This window comes from Phalangium opilio, unplaced genomic scaffold, assembly GCF_054372755.1.
Source record: "Phalangium opilio isolate 3A_F unplaced genomic scaffold, DU_Popi_V2 ptg000025l_1, whole genome shotgun sequence".
Taxonomy (NCBI): Eukaryota; Metazoa; Arthropoda; class Arachnida; order Opiliones; family Phalangiidae; genus Phalangium; species Phalangium opilio.
Genome location: NW_028324156.1, coordinates 3,698,353 through 3,717,509, shown reverse-complemented (window position 1 = coordinate 3,717,509; position 19,157 = coordinate 3,698,353). Strand labels below are relative to the sequence as shown.

At 36.5% G+C, this 19,157-nt stretch overlaps 2 protein-coding genes across 3 annotated transcripts; both read left to right on the top strand.

Moving 5' to 3' along the window:
* Positions 1-483: 483 nt before the first annotated feature.
* LOC149691833 (uncharacterized) lies at positions 484-8,412 on the top strand. Of its 2 annotated transcripts, none has more exons than XM_089869273.1 (12): positions 484-752; positions 857-967; positions 5,463-5,552; positions 5,623-5,799; positions 5,865-6,441; positions 6,600-6,678; positions 6,752-6,830; positions 6,904-7,043; positions 7,601-7,806; positions 7,910-8,072; positions 8,153-8,214; positions 8,280-8,412. In XM_089869273.1, the coding sequence occupies exons 1-12, from the start codon at positions 670-672 to the stop codon at positions 8,307-8,309; spliced, it is 1,797 nt and encodes a 598-aa protein (XP_089725399.1). In that variant the 5' UTR covers positions 484-669; the 3' UTR covers positions 8,310-8,412. The 2 variants fall into 2 exon arrangements, with proteins under 2 accessions (XP_089725399.1, XP_089725398.1); XM_089869272.1 differs by having other exon boundaries at positions 487-752; positions 7,601-7,818.
* A 597-nt stretch (positions 8,413-9,009) lies between these two features.
* Positions 9,010-18,659, top strand: Cand1 (Cullin-associated and neddylation-dissociated 1). Its single transcript, XM_089869232.1, has 20 exons — positions 9,010-9,195; positions 9,468-9,637; positions 9,712-9,925; positions 10,176-10,468; positions 10,547-10,709; positions 10,793-10,902; positions 10,978-11,132; positions 11,206-11,627; positions 11,696-11,907; positions 12,890-13,021; positions 13,099-13,433; positions 13,532-13,791; positions 14,400-14,467; positions 14,542-14,740; positions 15,362-15,429; positions 15,503-15,692; positions 15,800-15,988; positions 16,815-17,058; positions 17,126-17,272; positions 17,861-18,659. The coding sequence occupies exons 1-20, from the start codon at positions 9,154-9,156 to the stop codon at positions 17,989-17,991; spliced, it is 3,744 nt and encodes a 1,247-aa protein (XP_089725358.1). The 5' UTR covers positions 9,010-9,153; the 3' UTR covers positions 17,992-18,659.
* Positions 18,660-19,157: the final 498 nt, after the last annotated feature.

The following is a 19,157-nucleotide window of genomic DNA, read 5'->3' as shown; positions in this document are numbered from 1 at the left end:
AAGAACTTCAAATATCATTAGACATATTAGTATCGACTTGTCTACTTTTTAGTATAGGGAGTTTTACATCCTATTGAGGGTCGAGTGTTTTTCTCGCGCATCCTTCCATGACGCGACTTCTTACTTTCTCTTTATTTTAACGCGAGATTTCAATGATAGCTGGACCGAAACCTTAGCCCACTCGATCACGCGCGTCACGCGCGAGCAGCTTGCGTCGTGATGCGCGTGATCGAGTGGGCTATGCCGAAATGCACGTGAAAATGAATATTTAAAATTCCGAGCGTGCGAAAATGAACATTTCAAAATAAAAATCGGCGCCGCGCACCTTAGCCGCGCACAGGCTTTATTAACGTAGGCAATGCTTTGACCTGAGCCATGGCCAACTTAGATACCAAATAGAGAATCTTAGTTGGTCATGCATCATGCATGATCATTGCCGCGAAGCCGTCATTCCAAATCGCCTATCCTATCGCCATTTTGTAAACTGGAAAAAGATTGAGGCATTTTCGGAAACTTAACTCGTTTAAATTGTATTCATTTCACAAATTGAATAGTAACCTATATTTCAAGTACATGAGAGTAAAAAAAAAAAGCCGTCTACATTAGGCTAGTTATTAAAATTACCTAAATCATTTTGATTGAAGTATCAATTAAGCTTAACTAACTACCATGCGACGACATACTACTGGTCATAGCAGCCACAGGACATTGTCTCCGAGCCGGAGCCAAATGAGTAACTTGGGGTCTTCTAGGTTAGTACAGTTTTTTTAAAGATACCCCTTAATTGTAATTATAGTTTAATTAAGTATCTACCATTAGATAGCTAAGCCTAATTGTCTTTTTATTTCATCTCAAGATTGCCTGTGGCTAAAACCAGCCATCCTCCTTATAATCGCAAAAGGTCTCATTCTCCAGATTTGTCACCGACTAGAAAACTTCAAAGGGAATATGAAATGAAAATGGACAGGTTGGTGTGGCTTTATTATGTACTTGGGTAAGATATCTCTCCTCCCCCCATGGAATCGCCTAAGAAGGGCGCCATTTTGTCAATGGAATGGCCTTGTGACAATTCTGTTATAACTCTGAGATTTACATAAAATTGCGTGTCACTCCCTTCATTTGAGACAAAACTGTCCAGCTATATATGTATGGTAAATTCACGTAGTTATTTTGCAATTCAAACCATCAAATTACGTGAAATTGTGGGCATTAAATTGCCGTAGTTTGCAAATGGGTGAATAGTACAAAAGCCTTTGGAAAGAGAAAGGCAAATTGAAATAAAAATTTCACAAATACCACCGTCAAAAATAAAATTTGCTATAAAATATACTCTAGAATGATAAGTTGTTAACCTCCTTCAATATGATTCTGTTATTGTCTCATTCAAATTAATTAAACACAATCGTTAAATTAAAAGCAATTTTTAGTTAATTGCAAATGATAAAGAAGTTAAGGAAAACAGTGAATAATATACTCAATCAGCTTGTAGACCAAAAGCAATGGTTGCTTTGATGTATTTGTTACCTCATTCCGCAACTTGGAGTAGACCATAAATTGACATCGCTATATATTTTCTTTGGCCTCCGTCATGTCAACAAAATAAATTTTAAGGCGGATTCCAATGTATAAACCTTAAAATTGTACATGAAGAAAGAGGAAATATAACCTTCTAAGGCGTTAATGTCTACCTTATGCCCAGAGCTGGTGAAAATTAGGTCAAAAAATTAAATGTTTCCATGGATTGAATATTCCCATAATGTGAAGAACAATTTGTGTAGAAACATACTCGTATGTTTAAACTCAAGAAAATGATACATGTATTTGTATGGCTAATAGCCAGCCTTTGAATGGTCTTCTTGTGGTCTGGTCACCAAACAAATTCTTGGTTATCCAACAAATTGTAGAGTAATTTCTTTCCCATTTATGGCAACTGTCATAACCCTCTATCTCTTACCTTAGTGATACCCCCTTCCGGGGCCAATAGTATCCTCTATTACAAAGTTGCCCCAAATGTTGGGGATACACAGTTCTCTACCGAAATTACAATATTATTCATCCAACAAATTATTGGTCTTCAAACATTAGTATTGGGCGTCAAAAAAATGCTTTTTGTCAAACCAAGTATTAGTCGTTAAACATAGTATTGGTCTTCAAACAAAATTACTTCATTAAACATAGTATTGGTCTTCAAACAAAATTACTTCATTAAACATAGTATTGGTCTTCAAACAAAATTACTTCATTAAACATAGTATTGGTCTTCAAACAAAAGTATTTCGTTAAACATAGTATTGTTCGTCAAACAAAATATTGGTCGTCAATCAAAGTGTTGGTCGTCAAACCAAATATTGGTCGTCAATCAAAGTGTTGGTCGTCAAACCAAATATTGGTCGTCAATCAAAGTGTTGGTCGTCAAACAAAATATTGGTCGTCAAACAAAATGTTGGTCTTCAATCAAAGTGTTGGTCGTCAAACCAAATATTGGTCGTCAATCAAAGTGCTGGTCGTTAATAAAAATGTTGGTCGTCAATAAAAATGTTGGTCGTCAATAAAAATGTTGGTCGTCAATAAAAATGTTGGTCATCAAACCAAGTATTGGTTGTCAAACGAAATGTTGGTCTTCAATCAAAGTGTTGGTCGTCAAACCAAATATTGGTCGTCAATCAAAGTGCTGGTCGTCAATAAAAATGTTGGTCGTCAATAAAAATGTTGGTCGTCAATAAAAATGTTGGTCATCAAACCAAGTATTGGTTGTCAAACGAAATGTTGGTCGTCAATAAAAATGTTGGTCGTCAATAAAAATGTTGGTCATCAAACCAAGTATTGGTTGTCAAACGAAATGTTGGTCGTCAATAAAAATGTTGGTCATCAAACCAAGTATTGGTTGTCAAACGAAATGTTGGTTGTCAAACGAAATGCTGGTTGTCAAACGAAATGCTGGTTGTCAAACGAAATGCTGGTTGTCAAACGAAATGTTGGTTGTCAAACGACATGTTGGTCGTCAAACGAAATGTTGGTCGTAAAACGAAATGTTGGTCGTCAAACGAAATGTTGGTCGTCAAACCAAGTATTGGTCGTCAAACGAAATGTTGGTCGTCAAACCAAGTATTGGTCGTCAAACGAAATGTTGGTCGTCAAACCAAGTATTGGTCGTCAAACGAAATGTTGGTCGTCAAACCGCAACTATTGGTCGTCAAACCGCAACTATTGGTCGTCAAACCGCAACTATTGATCGTCTAACGAAATATTGGTCGTCAAACGAAATATTGGTCGTCAAACGAAATATTGATCGTCAAACGAAATATTGGTCGTCAAACGAAGTATTGGTCGTCAAACGAAGTATTGGTCGTCAAACGTACGAAGTATTGGTCGTCAAACGAAGTATTGGTCGTCAAACGAAGTATTGATCGTCAAACGAAGTATTGATCGTCAAACAAAATATTGATCGTCAAAGAAAATATTGGTCGTCAAACGAGGTATTGATCGCTCGTCAATGAAAATATTGGTCGTCAAACGAGGTATTGATCGTCAAAGAAAATATTGGTCGTCAAAGGAGGTATTGATCGTCAAAGAAAATATTGGTCGTGAAACGAAGTATTAATCGTCAAAGAAAATATTGGTCGTGAAACGAAGTATTAATCGTCAAAGAAAATATTGATCGTCAAAGAAAATATTGATCGTCAAAGAAAATGTTGATCGTCAAAGAAAATATTGATCGTCAAAGAAAATATTGATCGTCAAAGAAAATATTGATCGTCAATGAAAATATTGATCGTCAAAGAAAATATTGGTCGTCAAAGAAAATATTGGTCATCAAACAATATGTTGGTCGTCAAAGAAAATATTGGTCGTCAAACGAAATGTTGGTCATTGGTCGTCAAGCCGAATGTAGGCCTTCAAACGAAATGTTGGTCATTGGTCGTCAAGCCGAATGTAGGCCTTCAAACGAAATGTTGGTCATTGGTCGTCAAGCCGAATGTAGGCCTTCAAACGAAATGTTGGTCATTGGTCGTCAAGCCGAATGTAGGCCTTCAAACGAAATGTTGGTCATTGGTCGTCAAGCCGAATGTAGGCCTTCAAACGAAATGTTGGTCATTGGTCGTCAAGCCGAATGTAGGCCTTCAAACGAAATGTTGGTCATTGGTCGTCAAGCCGAATGTATGCCTTCAAACGAAATGTTGGTCATTGGTTGTCAAGCCGAATGTAGGCCTTCAAACGAAATGTCAAGTTCATTACATTCATTGATATGCCATTATTAAGAAAGTATTGCCATTGTAACTCTTGTCGTCAAAAAAAAAAAAAAATTGGAACTGGCCTTATTTCGTCCATGAAATTATTACAAAATATGAAGACGTTCAAAGGAATGAACTACACGTGAAGAGGCTGGAGATATTAATATAAGATTTGCTCAGATCTATCATGGGAGGAGGAAATACCATGATTTTGGCAGCTGAGGGAAAAATAAAATATACCAGATAGCGGGGATATCATTCCCTATACTACTATGTTTTTGATGCATTCGCCAATGGACTATGTAGTAAAATGAAATGTACATTTTACTCGACTTGATTTTACTTCTTGTAACTTGGTAAAGTCTAAACTAACGAACGTGGATTGACAAAATTCCAAAAAATACAACGTAATTGAGTTGAAAATTGTAAATGAAGCCATGGACAAGACAGGAATATTGAAACACGTAAGGTACTTGGAAGGACAAAACAGGAACTATAAAATCCCGCTCGAACAACATCAGTGGATGGAGTTTTCAAAATATTTCTCGCACCTCATACCTTGAATGTACAACCAAAATCTATCTAGTAACTTTCATGAATGAACAAATCGAAATTATGCTTTGAGAAATTGATTCTTTCACAAATCTGGACAAAGTTCACGTGAAAATGAAAAAATTGAAAGAAAATTATTCTCCGATTTGAATTGTAAATTGGACATCTGTCGGTCCTATGATCTTAGTTGAAAGGTCAGAAGTATACTTTGGATTCACGTTTTGTACTAACAAAGTTGAACGGACGTGTCCTCGTCAAATAGAACGCAACTTTGTTCTTCACAGAAAATACACATTGAAGTTTACACATTATATGAAACTACGTGTCAAAAGGGACACCCTTTTCACCAGAATCCATGATTCACACACATACACACGAATTATTATGGACTACTTCTTTGCACACCATTATCAAGGCATCTTTATACAATAAAGCTATATACACTTCGTTTACAAATTTTATGAAATGAAATACAAGAAACACTTGGTTTTCTTAAAGTATCTGTTTTAAAAGTTACTACTTAATAGCTATTACAAATTTGGTAAGTTTTGAATCAATTTTAAACTTCTTGTCTTACTAAAACTGTAAAAAAAAAAAAATGGTTACGGAGTTATTTAATTCTTAGGTCCATTTTGAAACTTGTAACAAATTTTATTCAAAATTTAATTTGCCACGCAGATATCAAGAAATCAGAAAGGAGGTTTACGAAGATAAGAGAGATGTAGAAATTTCTACAAAGTCTAGAAGTAGCTCAGACTTAAAATACAAGTACAGTCTCATTGTTTTAACGGATTAAGACTCAGAGACAACGGGTTAAGTTTAATTCTTCCATCACCAGGTCTTATAATGAAGCCCAAGATAGTCGAGGATCATATTCCAGTCACGAAACGCGTATAACAAAGTCGTCAACTTCACGAGAAAGACCATTGGAATTGGATCATCGTATTTCATCTCGAAGTGGCGGATCTTCTAGACGCGAACCTTCTCCCCTTTATCCCAAGGAAGTTTCCAAGAGGTACGCCTACCTTTTGGAATTTTATTTTAACCTATAAGGATATGTATAATTTAAAACCGTTTTAGCTATCACTCCTCGGATGGAGATAAAAGATTCTATGAGAAAAGCTACGATTCTCAACGGAGAAATCCGGAGAGCTCTTCTTCGTACAATGATATTTATACTGATAAACAAATCAGGGGTAGAGAAAGGAGCTCTAGTCCCCAGGCTCGTTATAAATCTTCCGATAAAGAAGCTGAAGATTTAAAGCTTTCGTATCGCAGAGAAGATCTAGAGAAAATAATGGTTGACATTAGAAGAAACGTCAAAGATCCATCCCCAACTAGAAGAGCTATAATTCGACCCGAAGAAGTTAAAATTGTCCGTAGACCGGATGAAGGCGCTAGACCTCTGTTTGCGCGAGAAGAAATTCAAAATCCTCCCGTTGATTTGAGAGAGGATGCTCTTTTGGAAAGAAGAATTATCTCGGTCAAGCCAACTGTTGAAGAGAGAGATGTTGGTCGAATTCGAGCTCATAGAGATGATGATGATAAAAATCCAACGAGGGAAATTGATTTAAATCCGTATTCGGAAATATCTTCTCATCCTTCTATGACTTTAAGCCAACGTTGGCAGTCTTTTGACAGTCGAAAAACATCAAGGGTATAATTTAAAACGCAATCACCCGTATATATATCATATTTCACAAATCTTATCTTATCTTAAACTGTTTTTGATACTGAAAACATTTATGAGAACTCAAATAACAAATGTAAAAACATACGTGATATAGTATACAATCAAAGAAATTATTTTTTCAGCTTTTGTCACCCGAAGCATCGTCTCATTATCGAGAAAGATCTCTGGAAAAATTGAGTCGCTCTCATTCTCAAACCAGAGGTTATTAAACTTAGATAAAACTATCTTGTTTGTTTAATGACGCGTTACATTAACCGGTAATTAATTTAATCAGATTCGAGATCAAGATACAAGGAAAGAAGTCCGGTTAAGGAATATAGAAGTACTTATGGATTGGCTTCACCCGATATGAGGTGAAGATAATTAAAAATCCCATTAGCCTGGTTCTGGTTCTGGTTTGGTTTTAGAACAACCCCCCGTTTTTAGTTCTACTCTGCGTCGCAAAGATAGTGGTGACACTTATGGTCTTGATGAACCTAAGAAATACTCTTCGAGAGCATCGAGCGAACGCAAAGATCCTTATTATAGCAGCAGAGATTCGTCAGGTTATAGAAGTCGAAATCGAGGTACAGTTCAAGGGTTATGGACAGGGGTGTGCGAGTACTCGGTAAGTTCGAGTACTCGGTTCGAGTATCGAGCCGAGTACTCGACTCGATACTCGATAACAACACTTTGAGATACTCGAGAAAGATTCGAGTAGCTTTTTAACATCTTAAATACTCGACAAATACTCGAATCCGAGGCTTACAACTATAGCAGACGATGAGCTCATGAGCATTTATTTTGAAAATCATCTGTTCAATGTTTAATTGATCACTAGCAATCTTTTTGAACTAGTTAGATATTAGATAATTGAACATCTTCGTTATTTTCAAGAAATTTACAAAATTACTACTCGACAAGTCAATATTTGAGACTCGATAATTACTCGAAAGAACCAAAATTTGACCTATCTAAATACTCGATACTCGAAAGTATTTTTGAGACTCGGCTCGATACTCGATAAGAAATTAGTTTCGATACTCGGACTCGGCTCGAAACCGAAAAAACGGGACTCGCACACCACTGGTTATGGATGGAATAGGATTAAGCGATTAAAAATGATAAATTGAAATTGAAACAGTTGGAGGACGTAGCTACGACAGTCCCGACCGTTTAAGTCGTTCTAGAAACGAAACAAGCAGGACATCTGATAATAAATTGAGAAGTTTAAGTCGTGAACGAGAGAAATCTAATTTGCCTGATTTCTCTCAAAGACCCGATCGTTATAAATATGACAGCAGGAATGAAAAACCCGATTCTATTCCGAAAGGAAGCAACTACTATGAGGTGGCGAAGAATGTAAATTACTAACTGAAGTCTAATTTTAATTTTAATAAAATGAGCTTCAATTTAATTTTAATCAAAATTTTATATATATGTTTTTCTTTAGCATGATGATCGTAACCGCCCCAATTTTAGGTCACGTGGTAGAGGAATAAGGGGCTTTCGTTCTAGAGGTGGTTTTGATCGAGGTGCTAGGAGACCGGGACGTTTTACTTTCCGCGGAAGAAACTTTCGTTCTAGAGGAGGAGGAGGTTATAATCCGATGAAAAGTACACTCTTACATCCTCTTTAGGGCCGAGTACAATAAATTTACAAGTAATTTTAATTGAAAGCCTGATGATTATTTCAGGAGCTAAATCACCCAGTCTTTGGGAACATGACATGTTTAATAAAATGTCACCCCCTAAGAATGTAAGATTAAGCTTTATAAAGAATTAACGCAGTGAAGTTGTTTTAATATGCAATTCGTGTTATAGGAAGACGAAAATCCTAGTATCTCAACCTAAATAATTATTTTTCATTTCTAAACATACATATTGTAGCTTAGTTTGAATTGAAACCATTGTATTTCATTATTTTCTTGAATTAAAGACTTAAATAGCATTGAAATTTGGTATTAATTTAATTTTAACGTGCTCGGGACGCGATGGTAAGTTTAAATTTTCCGCCGGAAAATCCCGCCATCTGCCAGGCCAAACAGTTTGAGCGTTGTCTACGTTAATCAAGGCCTGTGCGCGGTAGCTTCGAAGGGGGGGGAACTTTTAAGAAACACGGCTACTTATTTTCTCCCTATTTTAGCGCGAGATTTCATTGATAGCTGGACCGAAACGCGCGCCAAAATGAGTATTTAAAATTCTAAGCGCGAGAAAATGAACATTTCAAATTATTTAGGTCCAGCTAATAGCGCCTCAGGTGAGAGAATTTGGCTAGTTAAATTGCCAAAATAAAAATTAAAATCGGCGCCGCGCACAGACCTTGATTAACGTAGGCAACGGTTTGAGACACGTCTTATTTCATTTTCATTTACCATGGAGTAATATTCTCGGAGTGGGAAGAAAAGTTCCCTTTAAAATTGCCTTAATTTTATCTGTCTCCTATAATATTGCTCCATGGTGGCAGATTTATGGCAGCCAATGGAAAACGGTATTATTAACAGTGTCAGTTGACAGTAGTAATTTGAGCTGTGTTTACGGTGTTGCGTGACAGCACGGGAAAGGCTGCAGTTGGTTAGTTGTGTGTGAGTGAGTAGATCGCCGAGAAAGTGTTAAATGCCATTCGATTTTAAACTTTTAATTAATATATTTGTGTGAAGTCAATTAGTTCCGGGGATAAAATATCATCAACTTCAAAATGGCGAGTGTTTCCTACCACATAGCCAATCTTTTGGAAAAGGTAAAATATTAAATTACTCGCGCATTGTTTTTCTATGTTAAGCCTTGGCGATGAGTTGAGTTTTAATAATAATGAATTTTCGAGAGACCGGTCTTTGGGCCTTGGCTTCATCATGCATTTTGTTAATTTTCGATTTTCATAATTATGTTTCTAATTACGGAGTCTAGCTTTATAAATATATTTATTAGGCAATGTATTAATAAGATTATTCGCAAATATAAGCTTAAATTATCAATGGTTTGAGGGTAAAATCATGTTTGAAATAATGACAGATGACATCCAGTGACAAAGATTTTCGCTTTATGGCCACAAATGATTTGATGGCTGAGCTTCAAAAAGATTCTATTAAACTCGACGATGATAGCGAAAGAAAAGTGGTCAAGATGCTTTTAAAACTTTTAGAGGATAAGAACGGGGAAGTTCAAAATTTGGCTGTGAAATGGTAGGTTTTAAGGCTTCCCGCAAATTCAAACTATCCCTGTGTCATAATCCTTGAGATTGGTCTTTTATTATTAGTTTGGGACCTTTAGTTAACAAGGTTAAAGAGTATCAAGTAGAGACAATAGTAGATACTTTGTGCAACAACATGATTTCTGAGAAAGAGCAGCTTAGAGACATTTCAAGCATTGGATTAAAAACAGTCATTAGTGAATTGCCCCCAACTTCTAGCGGTTTGGTAGCCACTATTTGTAAAAAAATCACAGGAAGATTAAGCTCTGCTATTGCCAAAGTGTGTATCTTTCATTTATTCCCTATAGGGAGCTAACAGTTCTGACCCTGAAACGTCACACCCTTCTATCTCTTACTGGAGTTTCATCCCCCCTAACGGTTGGAAACAGTATTCTACGCGCAAAAATGCCAACCAGAGAGGGGCTGCGTGACGTCAGAATATCTCTTCCCCCTAGCCAGTTGTTAGCTCCCTATTATTATCAAGTTTTAACTTGTCTGAGACCTAAATTTTCCCGTTTTCCTCAAATTAGCAAGAGGATGTTTCAGTTCAGTTAGAAGCTTTGGATATTTTGGGCGATTTATTAAACAGATTTGGAGGTCTTTTAATAACCTATCATCCTTCAATTCAAGAAGCCTTGCTTCCTCAATTGGCCAGTCCAAGATTGGCAGTTAGAAAACGTTCAATCACCGCTATTGGTTATTTAGTTATGAGCTGTAGCCAAAACTTGTTCAACACTTTGATTCAGACTTTGTTAGACGAAGTAGCTAAAAATTCTAGCGTATCAACTACTAGGACGTACATTCAATGTGTTGGTGCTATTAGGTTGGTTTCTCTGAGGTTTCATATCTCGTAACTTTTTCAAATAAAAGTTATTTATAATTAAATTAATTAAATTAATAGTAAGCAAGCTGGTCATCGTTTTGGGGAACATTTAGAAAGAGTAATGCCCCTTGTCGTTCAATATTGTCAAGAGGATGATGATGAACTAAGGGAATATTGTTTACAAGCTTTTGAATCATTTGTTAAGAGGTGTCCTAAAGAAATTACACCTCATGTTCAAACTGTACGTTACATAATTTAATTTTTTACATTTTTTTTTCAAATTTTCCAAGTCAAATTGAATTTTTCCCCGCTCTTAATTGTTAGATTATCTCAATCTGTTTGCAATACTTATGTTACGACCCTAATTACAACTATGACGATGATGAAATTGACGAGGATAGTATGGATACTGATAAGCTAGATGAAGATGAAGGGTAACATGATGAAATGAACTTTGACCTCAATTAGTGATTGTGAACAAAACAGTTTTATTTATTTTCAACACATAGGGAGAGTGAGGATGAGTATAGTGATGATGATGACATGAGCTGGAAAGTTAGACGAGCTTCGGCTAAATGTTTAGAAGCTTTGATATCAACTCGTCATGAAATGTTAACGGAACTCTATAAGAGTATTTCACCAGCCTTGATATCAAGATTCAAGGGTATAACAATAATAATAATAAAATGTCTTTGTTTTTACTTTTTACATAAGTAACATTCGTGTTCAAATTTCAGAGAGGGAAGAGAATGTTAAAGTTGATATTTTTCACGCCTACATTGCTCTTTTGAAACAAACTCGTCCTACCGTTCCACCTGGAACATTTTTGATGGATCCAAGTGCTATGGAACACGAAGAAGGACCAATTTCAATGCTACAGAATCAGATTCCGGCTATTGTTAAAGCTCTTCACAAACAGTTGAAGGAAAAGAGCGTTAAAACTAGGCAAGGATGTTTCTCCGTCCTGACTGAACTTGTTCTAGTTTATCCCGGAGCTTTGGCTGAACATATGCCGGCCTTAGTTCCTGGAATTCAATATTCCCTGGGTGATAAGAACACCAGTTCAAACATGAAGATTGACACCTTAACTTTTCTTCATTGTCTCTTAACTCATCATAACCCTGAAGTGTTTCATGGTCATATCGCGTCTTTCGTTCCTGTAAGATCAACTTTGAGTGTTAAATAACTTAAGTTTGAGTAATTAGAGTTTAATTCCGTTATTTCTAGCCCATAATTTATTCAGTTGGGGATGCGTTTTACAAAATAACCTCCGAGGCGTTATTAGTTTTGCAACAATTGGTTAAAGTCATTCGTCCTTTGGATCAGCCTTACACTTTTGATTTCACTCCCTTTGTCAATGAAATTTATGAATGCACCCTGGTTAGGTTAAAAGCTGCCGATATTGACCAGGAAGTTAAAGAAAGAGCCATTTCGTGCATGTAAGACTTACAAATAGGATAAGGTCAGGTAACATAACATTATACCTTGAAAACACGGCCTTTTTCTAAGGAAAAATAATATTAAAAACAAACATAAATGATCTCTTATTACAAAATAATTAGCATTTAATTAGTCTTAAAAATAATCAAGGACTACTGCGCCAACCGCCATTGCTATAGTGGCGTCTGCTAAACCGAACCCATTACCTCTCTCAGCCTGTGAGAATTCAGCCAATCACGTGGGGGTAAGGGGTTCTGGCTAGCAGACGCCACTAAAGCAATGGCGGATGGCGCGGTAATCCTTGATTATTTTTAAGACTAATTAAATGCTAATTATTTTGTAATAAGAGATCATTTATTTATTTCAATATTTAATTCCTTTTATATTTAGAAAAATACTTTAAGGTATAATGTTATGTTATCTGTACTTTTCCTTTAAAGGGAGGGTCAAGTAGAAAATCAAGTGATTTTTTATCGATTCTTCTACTAATTATAAGACCAGTCTGCATAGTTAAAGATTCAGGAAATACTTCCGATTGATTTTAAAATTGAAATTAGGTTCAGATTTTAAGGATAATTTTAAAGAAGGTCCTCCGACCAATGGCGTAACGTCCTGCCTTTTTATTAACAAAATTCTCGTGGCACGTTCTGTGTTGAATGAAATTTATCACGAGATTTGATAAAATTCGCGCGCGACGCGATAATCGTGTCTCGAGACATGGAGCGTGCCACGTGAATTTTGTTAATAAAAAGGCAGGGCGTTACGCGATTGGTCGGAGGTCCTTCTTTAAAATTATCCTTAAAATCTGAACCTAATTTGAATTTTAAAATCATTCGGAGTTGGTATTTCCTGAATGTTTGACTATGCAGACTGGTCTTGTAATTAGTAGAAGAATCGATAAAAAATCACTTGATTTTCTACTTCACCCTCCCTTTAATAAAACCTTTCAGCGGTAGGAACTATAATGCAAGTATCTTTTAGGGGACAAATCATTTGCAATCTAGGAGACCATTTGAAATCGGAACTTCAAATTTGCCTCCCCATATTCCTGGACAGATTACGTAATGAGATAACCAGATTAACTACTGTTAAAAGTTTAACTAAAATTGCTGGGTACGATAATATTCCGCGTGATCTTTTTTTACGTTTACGGTTAAGACTTTGTTCGTTAAAATAAAATTGGTTTATAGGTCACCTTTGAAGATTGATTTAAGGCCAATCTTAGCGGAATCCATTCCCGTTTTGGCTTCATTTTTGAGAAAAAACCAAAGAGCTCTTAAATTGAGCACACTGACTTTACTCGACACTTTGGTGAAGAATTACAGCGACGTCTTAGACACGGAATTGATTGATAAAGTCATGGTGGAGTTACCGTCCCTGATCAGCGAGAGTGACCTTCACATATCGCAATTGACGCTTAACCTCCTGACGTCCATCTCCCAAGTGCACAAACAATCTCTTATGATTGTGACGAACATCATTTTACCCGAAATATTAGTTTTAGTTCGATCTCCTTTACTTCAAGGTGAAATATAAAAATAATAATTCAATAAAAGAAAGATTTCTTTTTTTAATAAATAAATACAAATTAAATGTAATTAATTAATTAATTATTCTTGTCAGGAGCGGCGCTGACTGCGATGTTAGAGTTTTTTCAAGCCTTGGTTTCTCTTAATTTACCCGGTTTGAGTTATAAGGAACTTTTGCAATTGTTAACGACACCGATATATCAAACTAACAGTCATCAAAATCACGTTGGGGGAGGACCAAATCATATTCATAAGCAAGCCTTCCATTCCATCGCAAAATGCGTAGCTGCATTGACTGTTACTTGCCCCCAAGAAGCTTTGCCAATTGTTAAACAGTTCTTGCGAGACTTAACCGTACGTTTAACCATGGATGAAGGATGCGCGTGAGGAAATTTGTTTTTACTCTACAGGATAGGCAACTCCCTATCTCGAGCGACAGAATATTCTGTATATACTCTGTTACAACGTCGGTTGTCAGCACGCGTAAAGCTAAGTCTCTATGTAACGTAGCTTTGTACGTGCTGTCAAGAGACTAAAAACTTGAGGATCTTCAGGATTTAAAATATCCGCGAGTTTTTTAGCTCGAGTGCACGGACCTCTAGGCTTTAGTTTCAAATACGTGTGAAATTGCCTACAGTCTACTACACGTATTTGAAACTAAGGCCTAGAGGTCCGTGCACTCGAGCTAAAAAACTCGCGGATATTTTAAATCCTGAAGATCCTGAAGTTTTTCGTGTCTTGAAAGCACGTACAAAGCTACGTTACATAGAGAAATAGCTTTGCGCGTGCTGACAACCGACGTTGTAACAGAGTTTATACAGAATAAGCTGTCGTTCGAGATAGGGAGTTACCGATCCTGTAGAGTGAAAACTAATTTCCTCACGCGCATCCTTCATCCATGGTTTAACTAAGTTGAACTTAATACAGGATGTAAACAAAACAATTATTTCGCGTTCTTTTAGGCGGGAAAACACAATGACTCTGTTCAGTTATTCACTCTTCTCGCCATTGGCGAAATAGGAAAGCATATGTATGGAAAATGAATTGAGTTTTAGCTTAAAGTTGCGTTTTACTAATTAGTTTTTTAATTATTTAATTTAATAGAGATCTGTGTAGTATTTCCAATTTGAAAGGCATTTTGGTAGAAGCCTTTAGTTCTCAGAGTGAGGAAGTAAAGTCGGCCGCCTCATTCGCTCTCGGTAGCGTAGCTGTTGGAAATTTGCAAGAATATCTACCTTTTGTTTTGAACGAAATTGAAACGCACGCTAAGAGACAATATCTGTTACTTCATTCGTTAAAAGAAGTAAGTAATAATGGCTATACATCCAAGATGTCCGTCATCAACCTAAGATCCTGAGGGTGGCGGCGCCTATGACTTAAAGGGAGGGTGAAGTAGAAAGTCAAGTGATTTTTTATCGATTCTTCTACTAATTATAAGACCAGTCTGCACTTAGTCAAACATTCAGGAAATACTTCCGAATGATTTTAAAATTAAAATTAGGTTCAGATTTTAAGGATAATTTTAAAGAAGCCCCTCCGACCAATCGCGTAACGCCCTGCCTTTTTGTTAACAAAATTCTCGTGGCACGTTAAGTGTCGAATGAAATTTATCACGAGATTTGATAAAATTAGGCGCGCGACGTGACAATCGTGGCGCGAGACATGGAACGTGCCACGAGAATTTTGTTAACAAGAAGGGCGTTACGCGATTGGTCGGAGGGGCTTCTTTAAAATTATCCTTAAAATCTGAACCTAATTTTAATTTTAAAATCATTCGGAAGTATTTCCTGAATGTTTCATTATGCAGACTGGTCTGATAATTAGTAGAAGAATCGATAAAAAAATCACTTGATTTTCTACTTCACCCTCCCTTTAAACCTTATGGATTTGGTTGGAAACTCATTCTAATAACTTTCTATAACAGATTATAAGTTGCCAATCTACCAGTCCAGATGCAATTCAAACTCTTCAGCCTTTTGTGGATTCAATTTGGTACGAATTACGATAGTTATTGAGTTGAGTTAGGCCTAATATTTGGAGCTGTTTCAACAATGTTTCATTTTAGGGCCATGTTATTCAACCATTGCGAATGCATAGAGGAAGGAACCAGAAATGTTGTCGCTGAATGCTTAGGAAAATTAACATTAATAGACCCTCCAAATCTATTACCAAAGTTAAAATCTTATTTGACATCCGAATCAGCTTTAGCTAGAAGTACCGTTGTTACTGCCATGAAGTTTACAATTTCAGATCAGGTACAGACTGTTTAATGTTTGACGGAGCTTCTATAATTTGTTTTCTATTTATTAAGACGAACCTTCTAGGGTTTTCTAATTAATAATTAATGTTATCATCTCGTTAGGCCCAACCGATTGACAATCTACTTAGAGGCTGCATAGGAGATTTCTTATTAACCCTTCAAGATCCCGATTTGAATGTTCGAAGGGTTGCTTTAGTCGCGTTTAACTCCGCAGCTCACAATAAACCATCTTTAGTCAGAGATCTTCTCGATTCTATTTTACCACAGTTGTACAATGAAACTAAAGTTCGGGTAAGTTTTCTTTTCAACAGGATTCGGAAGACCAGGGTTCATACAAACCTGGAAAACCTGGAAAAATCAGGGAAATAAATAGTTGACGAAAAATTCAGGGAAATTTCGAATTTTTAGTAAAATTCAGGGAAATCAGGGAAATTTGAGTCAAACAGGGGTCCAGTAATTAAGCAAAATGTTCAATATAACACATCCTCCATAGGATTAACATCACACTATACTTTGAAGGCTCATAACTCTGGTTATTTTAGAGATACGGGGATGTCCTTTGAGTATGTTATAGTCCAATTTGTCCGCCCATCCAACCATACTAAAAACGTAGAACTGCGTCAAACAGGGGCCGAGTAATTAAGCAAAATGTTCGTGAACATTCCCTCCATAGGATTAACATTACACTATACTCTGGAGGCTCATAACTCTGGTTCTACTAGAGATACGGGGATGTCCTTTGAGTATGTTATAGTCCTATTTGTCCCCCATCCAACCATACTAAAATCTTAGGGCTACGACAAACAGGGGCCGAGTAATTAAGCAAAATGTTCATAAACATCCCCTCCGTAGGATTAACATTACATTATACTTTGGAGGCTCATAACTCTGGTTATATTAGAGATACGGGAATGTCCTTTGAGTATGTTAGAGTCCTATTTGCCCCCCCCCCCCTCCTTCGTTAACATTCACTCCATATACGGTAAAAACCTGGAAAACTCAGGGAAGTATATAGGGGAAAACCTGGAAATCTCAGGGAAATTTGTTTTCCAAAAGTTGTATGAACCCTGAAGACGCGTGACGCGCCTTTTAAAATTGATTTTCTTTTGAATTTCAGAAAGAACTAATCAGGGAAGTTGAAATGGGTCCTTTTAAACACACGGTTGATGATGGATTAGACATAAGGAAGGCGGCTTTCGAGTGCATGTACACGCTACTCGACGCTTGCTTAGATAGACTTGATATTTTTGAGTTCCTAAACCATGTTGAAGATGGCTTGAAGGATCACTATGACATCAAAATGCTCACTTATTTGATGCTCGTTCGATTAGCGTCACTTTCACCCTCCGCTGTTTTGCAAAGTACGTAGTCATTCATTTAAAATTAATAATAATTAACTTAACTAAGTTTTTTTTTTGCTTTTTCTAGGGCTAGAAAGATTAATTGAACCGTTACGAACAACTTGCACTAGTAAGGTCAAAGCTAATTCGGTTAAACAAGAGTTTGAAAAACAAGATGAATTGAAGAGGTCAGCAATGAGAGCTTTCGCTGCCTTATTAGCCGTTCCTGATGCTGGTTTGAATCTATTTTGTATTTTAATCTGCTTAAAGGGAGGGTGAAGTAGAAAATCAAGTGATTTTTTATCGATTCTTCTACTAATTATAAGACCAGTCTGCATAGTGAAACATTCAGGAAATACCAGCTCCGAATGATTTTAAAATTCAAATTAGGTTCAAATTTTAAGGATAATTTTAAAGAAGGTCCTCCGACCAATCGCGTAACGCCCTGCCTTTTTATTAACAAAATTCTCGTGGCACGCATGCTCCGTGTTGAATGAAATTTATCACGAGATTTGATAAAATTCGCCCGCGACGTGATAATCGTGGCGCGAGACATGGAGCGTGCCACGAGAATTTTTTTAACAAAAAGGCAGGGCGTTACGCGATTGGTCGGAGGTCCTTCTTTAAAATTATCTTTAAAATCTGAACCTAATTTGAAATAATTTTAAAATCATTCGGAACTGGTATTTCCTGAATGTTTCACTATGCAGACTGGTCTTAGAATTAGAAGAAGAATCGATAAAAAATCACTTGATTTTCCACTTCACCCTCCCTTTAATCTGTTCTTGTAAACTGAAGACATTTTTACGTTTCTTTAATTTAGATAAGAATCCATTGATGAACGAATTTTTGTCTCAAATCAAATCAACACCCGAGTTACAGTCTCAATTTGATATAATCTTAAAAGACTCGACAACGGTACCGGATGCCTCTCAACTTATGGATATGAGTTAAATCCATCGTAAGTCACGGAGAAAACAAACAAACAAAACAAACAAACAAAGAAGCGAGAAATTAATTAATTTTTAGGGTGATTTATTGTTTGTCAAATGAAATAATAAGCTTATTCTTTTGGCGCCTGACTTTCTTGGGGGGGAACGATGACGGAGATGGTGTTATGACAGTTTTCTTTTTTTCTTCGTTCTTTTTCATATTAAACTCTAGCCAAAAATGAAATGACGCTATCATTTGAAACTTGTAAACTTTAAAACACAAAGAAACAGAAAAAAAACTTGGCTTGAAACATTTGTCTAAACACTAAACTGAAAGGGAAAAGTAGCCCTTTTTATTTTTTATTCTATTTTTTCTTTGCCTTAAGAGGAAATCCAGTTTTTTACGTTCAGTACCAACTGTGATAACAAAAAGCGGCAACGGGAGAATTTAGAATGAACAATGAAGCTTTTGTTTTTCATCATTTTTCAGGAGTTAACAATGAAATAAGTTCTGAATAAGAATTCTGTTATGATTTCCTCGTATTTTCTTATTTCTAAACTTAAAGTTTAAACTAAAAAAATTAGTGCGTGAATGAAAGTGCCTGCCCATTTTGCGTGTTTATCCCCCTTTACATAAGTTAATCTGTATTCCCCAATGAAAATTTCTTAAATAAAGTCATAAACAAGTTATTTTCGTCGATGTTTTTAAGGTAAGAAGGGGATTTTAACCGATTTTATGTCCTCCTAAACTAGTTTTTAAATTGTTGGTACATCGTGTAGTCCGCGCTCATTGACTTCGTATACACCACACCATGTGTGGCGCTCTCCTGTAAGTCAAGCTTCTGGGCGACAAAACTTGAGGGAATACGGCGATCCTTCTCTATAGGTGCCCACTGCCCCGTGTCCACCTAGTTTACTTGACCCCAACCCCTTTCCATTCTTCCCGAGTAAACCACCTCATTTCCTAGTTTCTGATAAAATTTACAGATCCAGATTGGTGGGTTCAGTGCAGAAGGAAAGCTCAAATTCCATCAATATGGCTGCTAGAACAACCGTGGTAAGATTTAGGAGGGAGTGACGTACTACTCGGTCAATTTAAATCTCTATATACAGCCATGGGTCTTCAATAAAACCGTAAACGGAGCTAAAAAAATTGTGACCAGTTCTTTACTCGGTCCATGTTAACTC

Excerpts from the sequence above, each read along its gene's own strand:
- Cand1 (XM_089869232.1), top strand. The coding sequence starts at position 9,154 with ATGGCGAGTGTTTCCTACCACATAGCCAATCTTTTGGAAAAG. Across the intron at positions 9,926-10,175 it reads TAAGCTCTGCTATTGCCAAA|CAAGAGGATGTTTCAGTTCA; the intron begins GTGTGTATCTTT and ends TCCTCAAATTAG. Across the intron at positions 14,741-15,361 it reads TACTTCATTCGTTAAAAGAA|ATTATAAGTTGCCAATCTAC; the intron begins GTAAGTAATAAT and ends TTTCTATAACAG.
- LOC149691833 (XM_089869272.1), top strand. The coding sequence starts at position 670 with ATGCGACGACATACTACTGGTCATAGCAGCCACAGGACATTGTCTCCG. Across the intron at positions 753-856 it reads AGTAACTTGGGGTCTTCTAG|ATTGCCTGTGGCTAAAACCA; the intron begins GTTAGTACAGTT and ends TTTCATCTCAAG. Across the intron at positions 968-5,462 it reads TATGAAATGAAAATGGACAG|ATATCAAGAAATCAGAAAGG; the intron begins GTTGGTGTGGCT and ends TTTGCCACGCAG.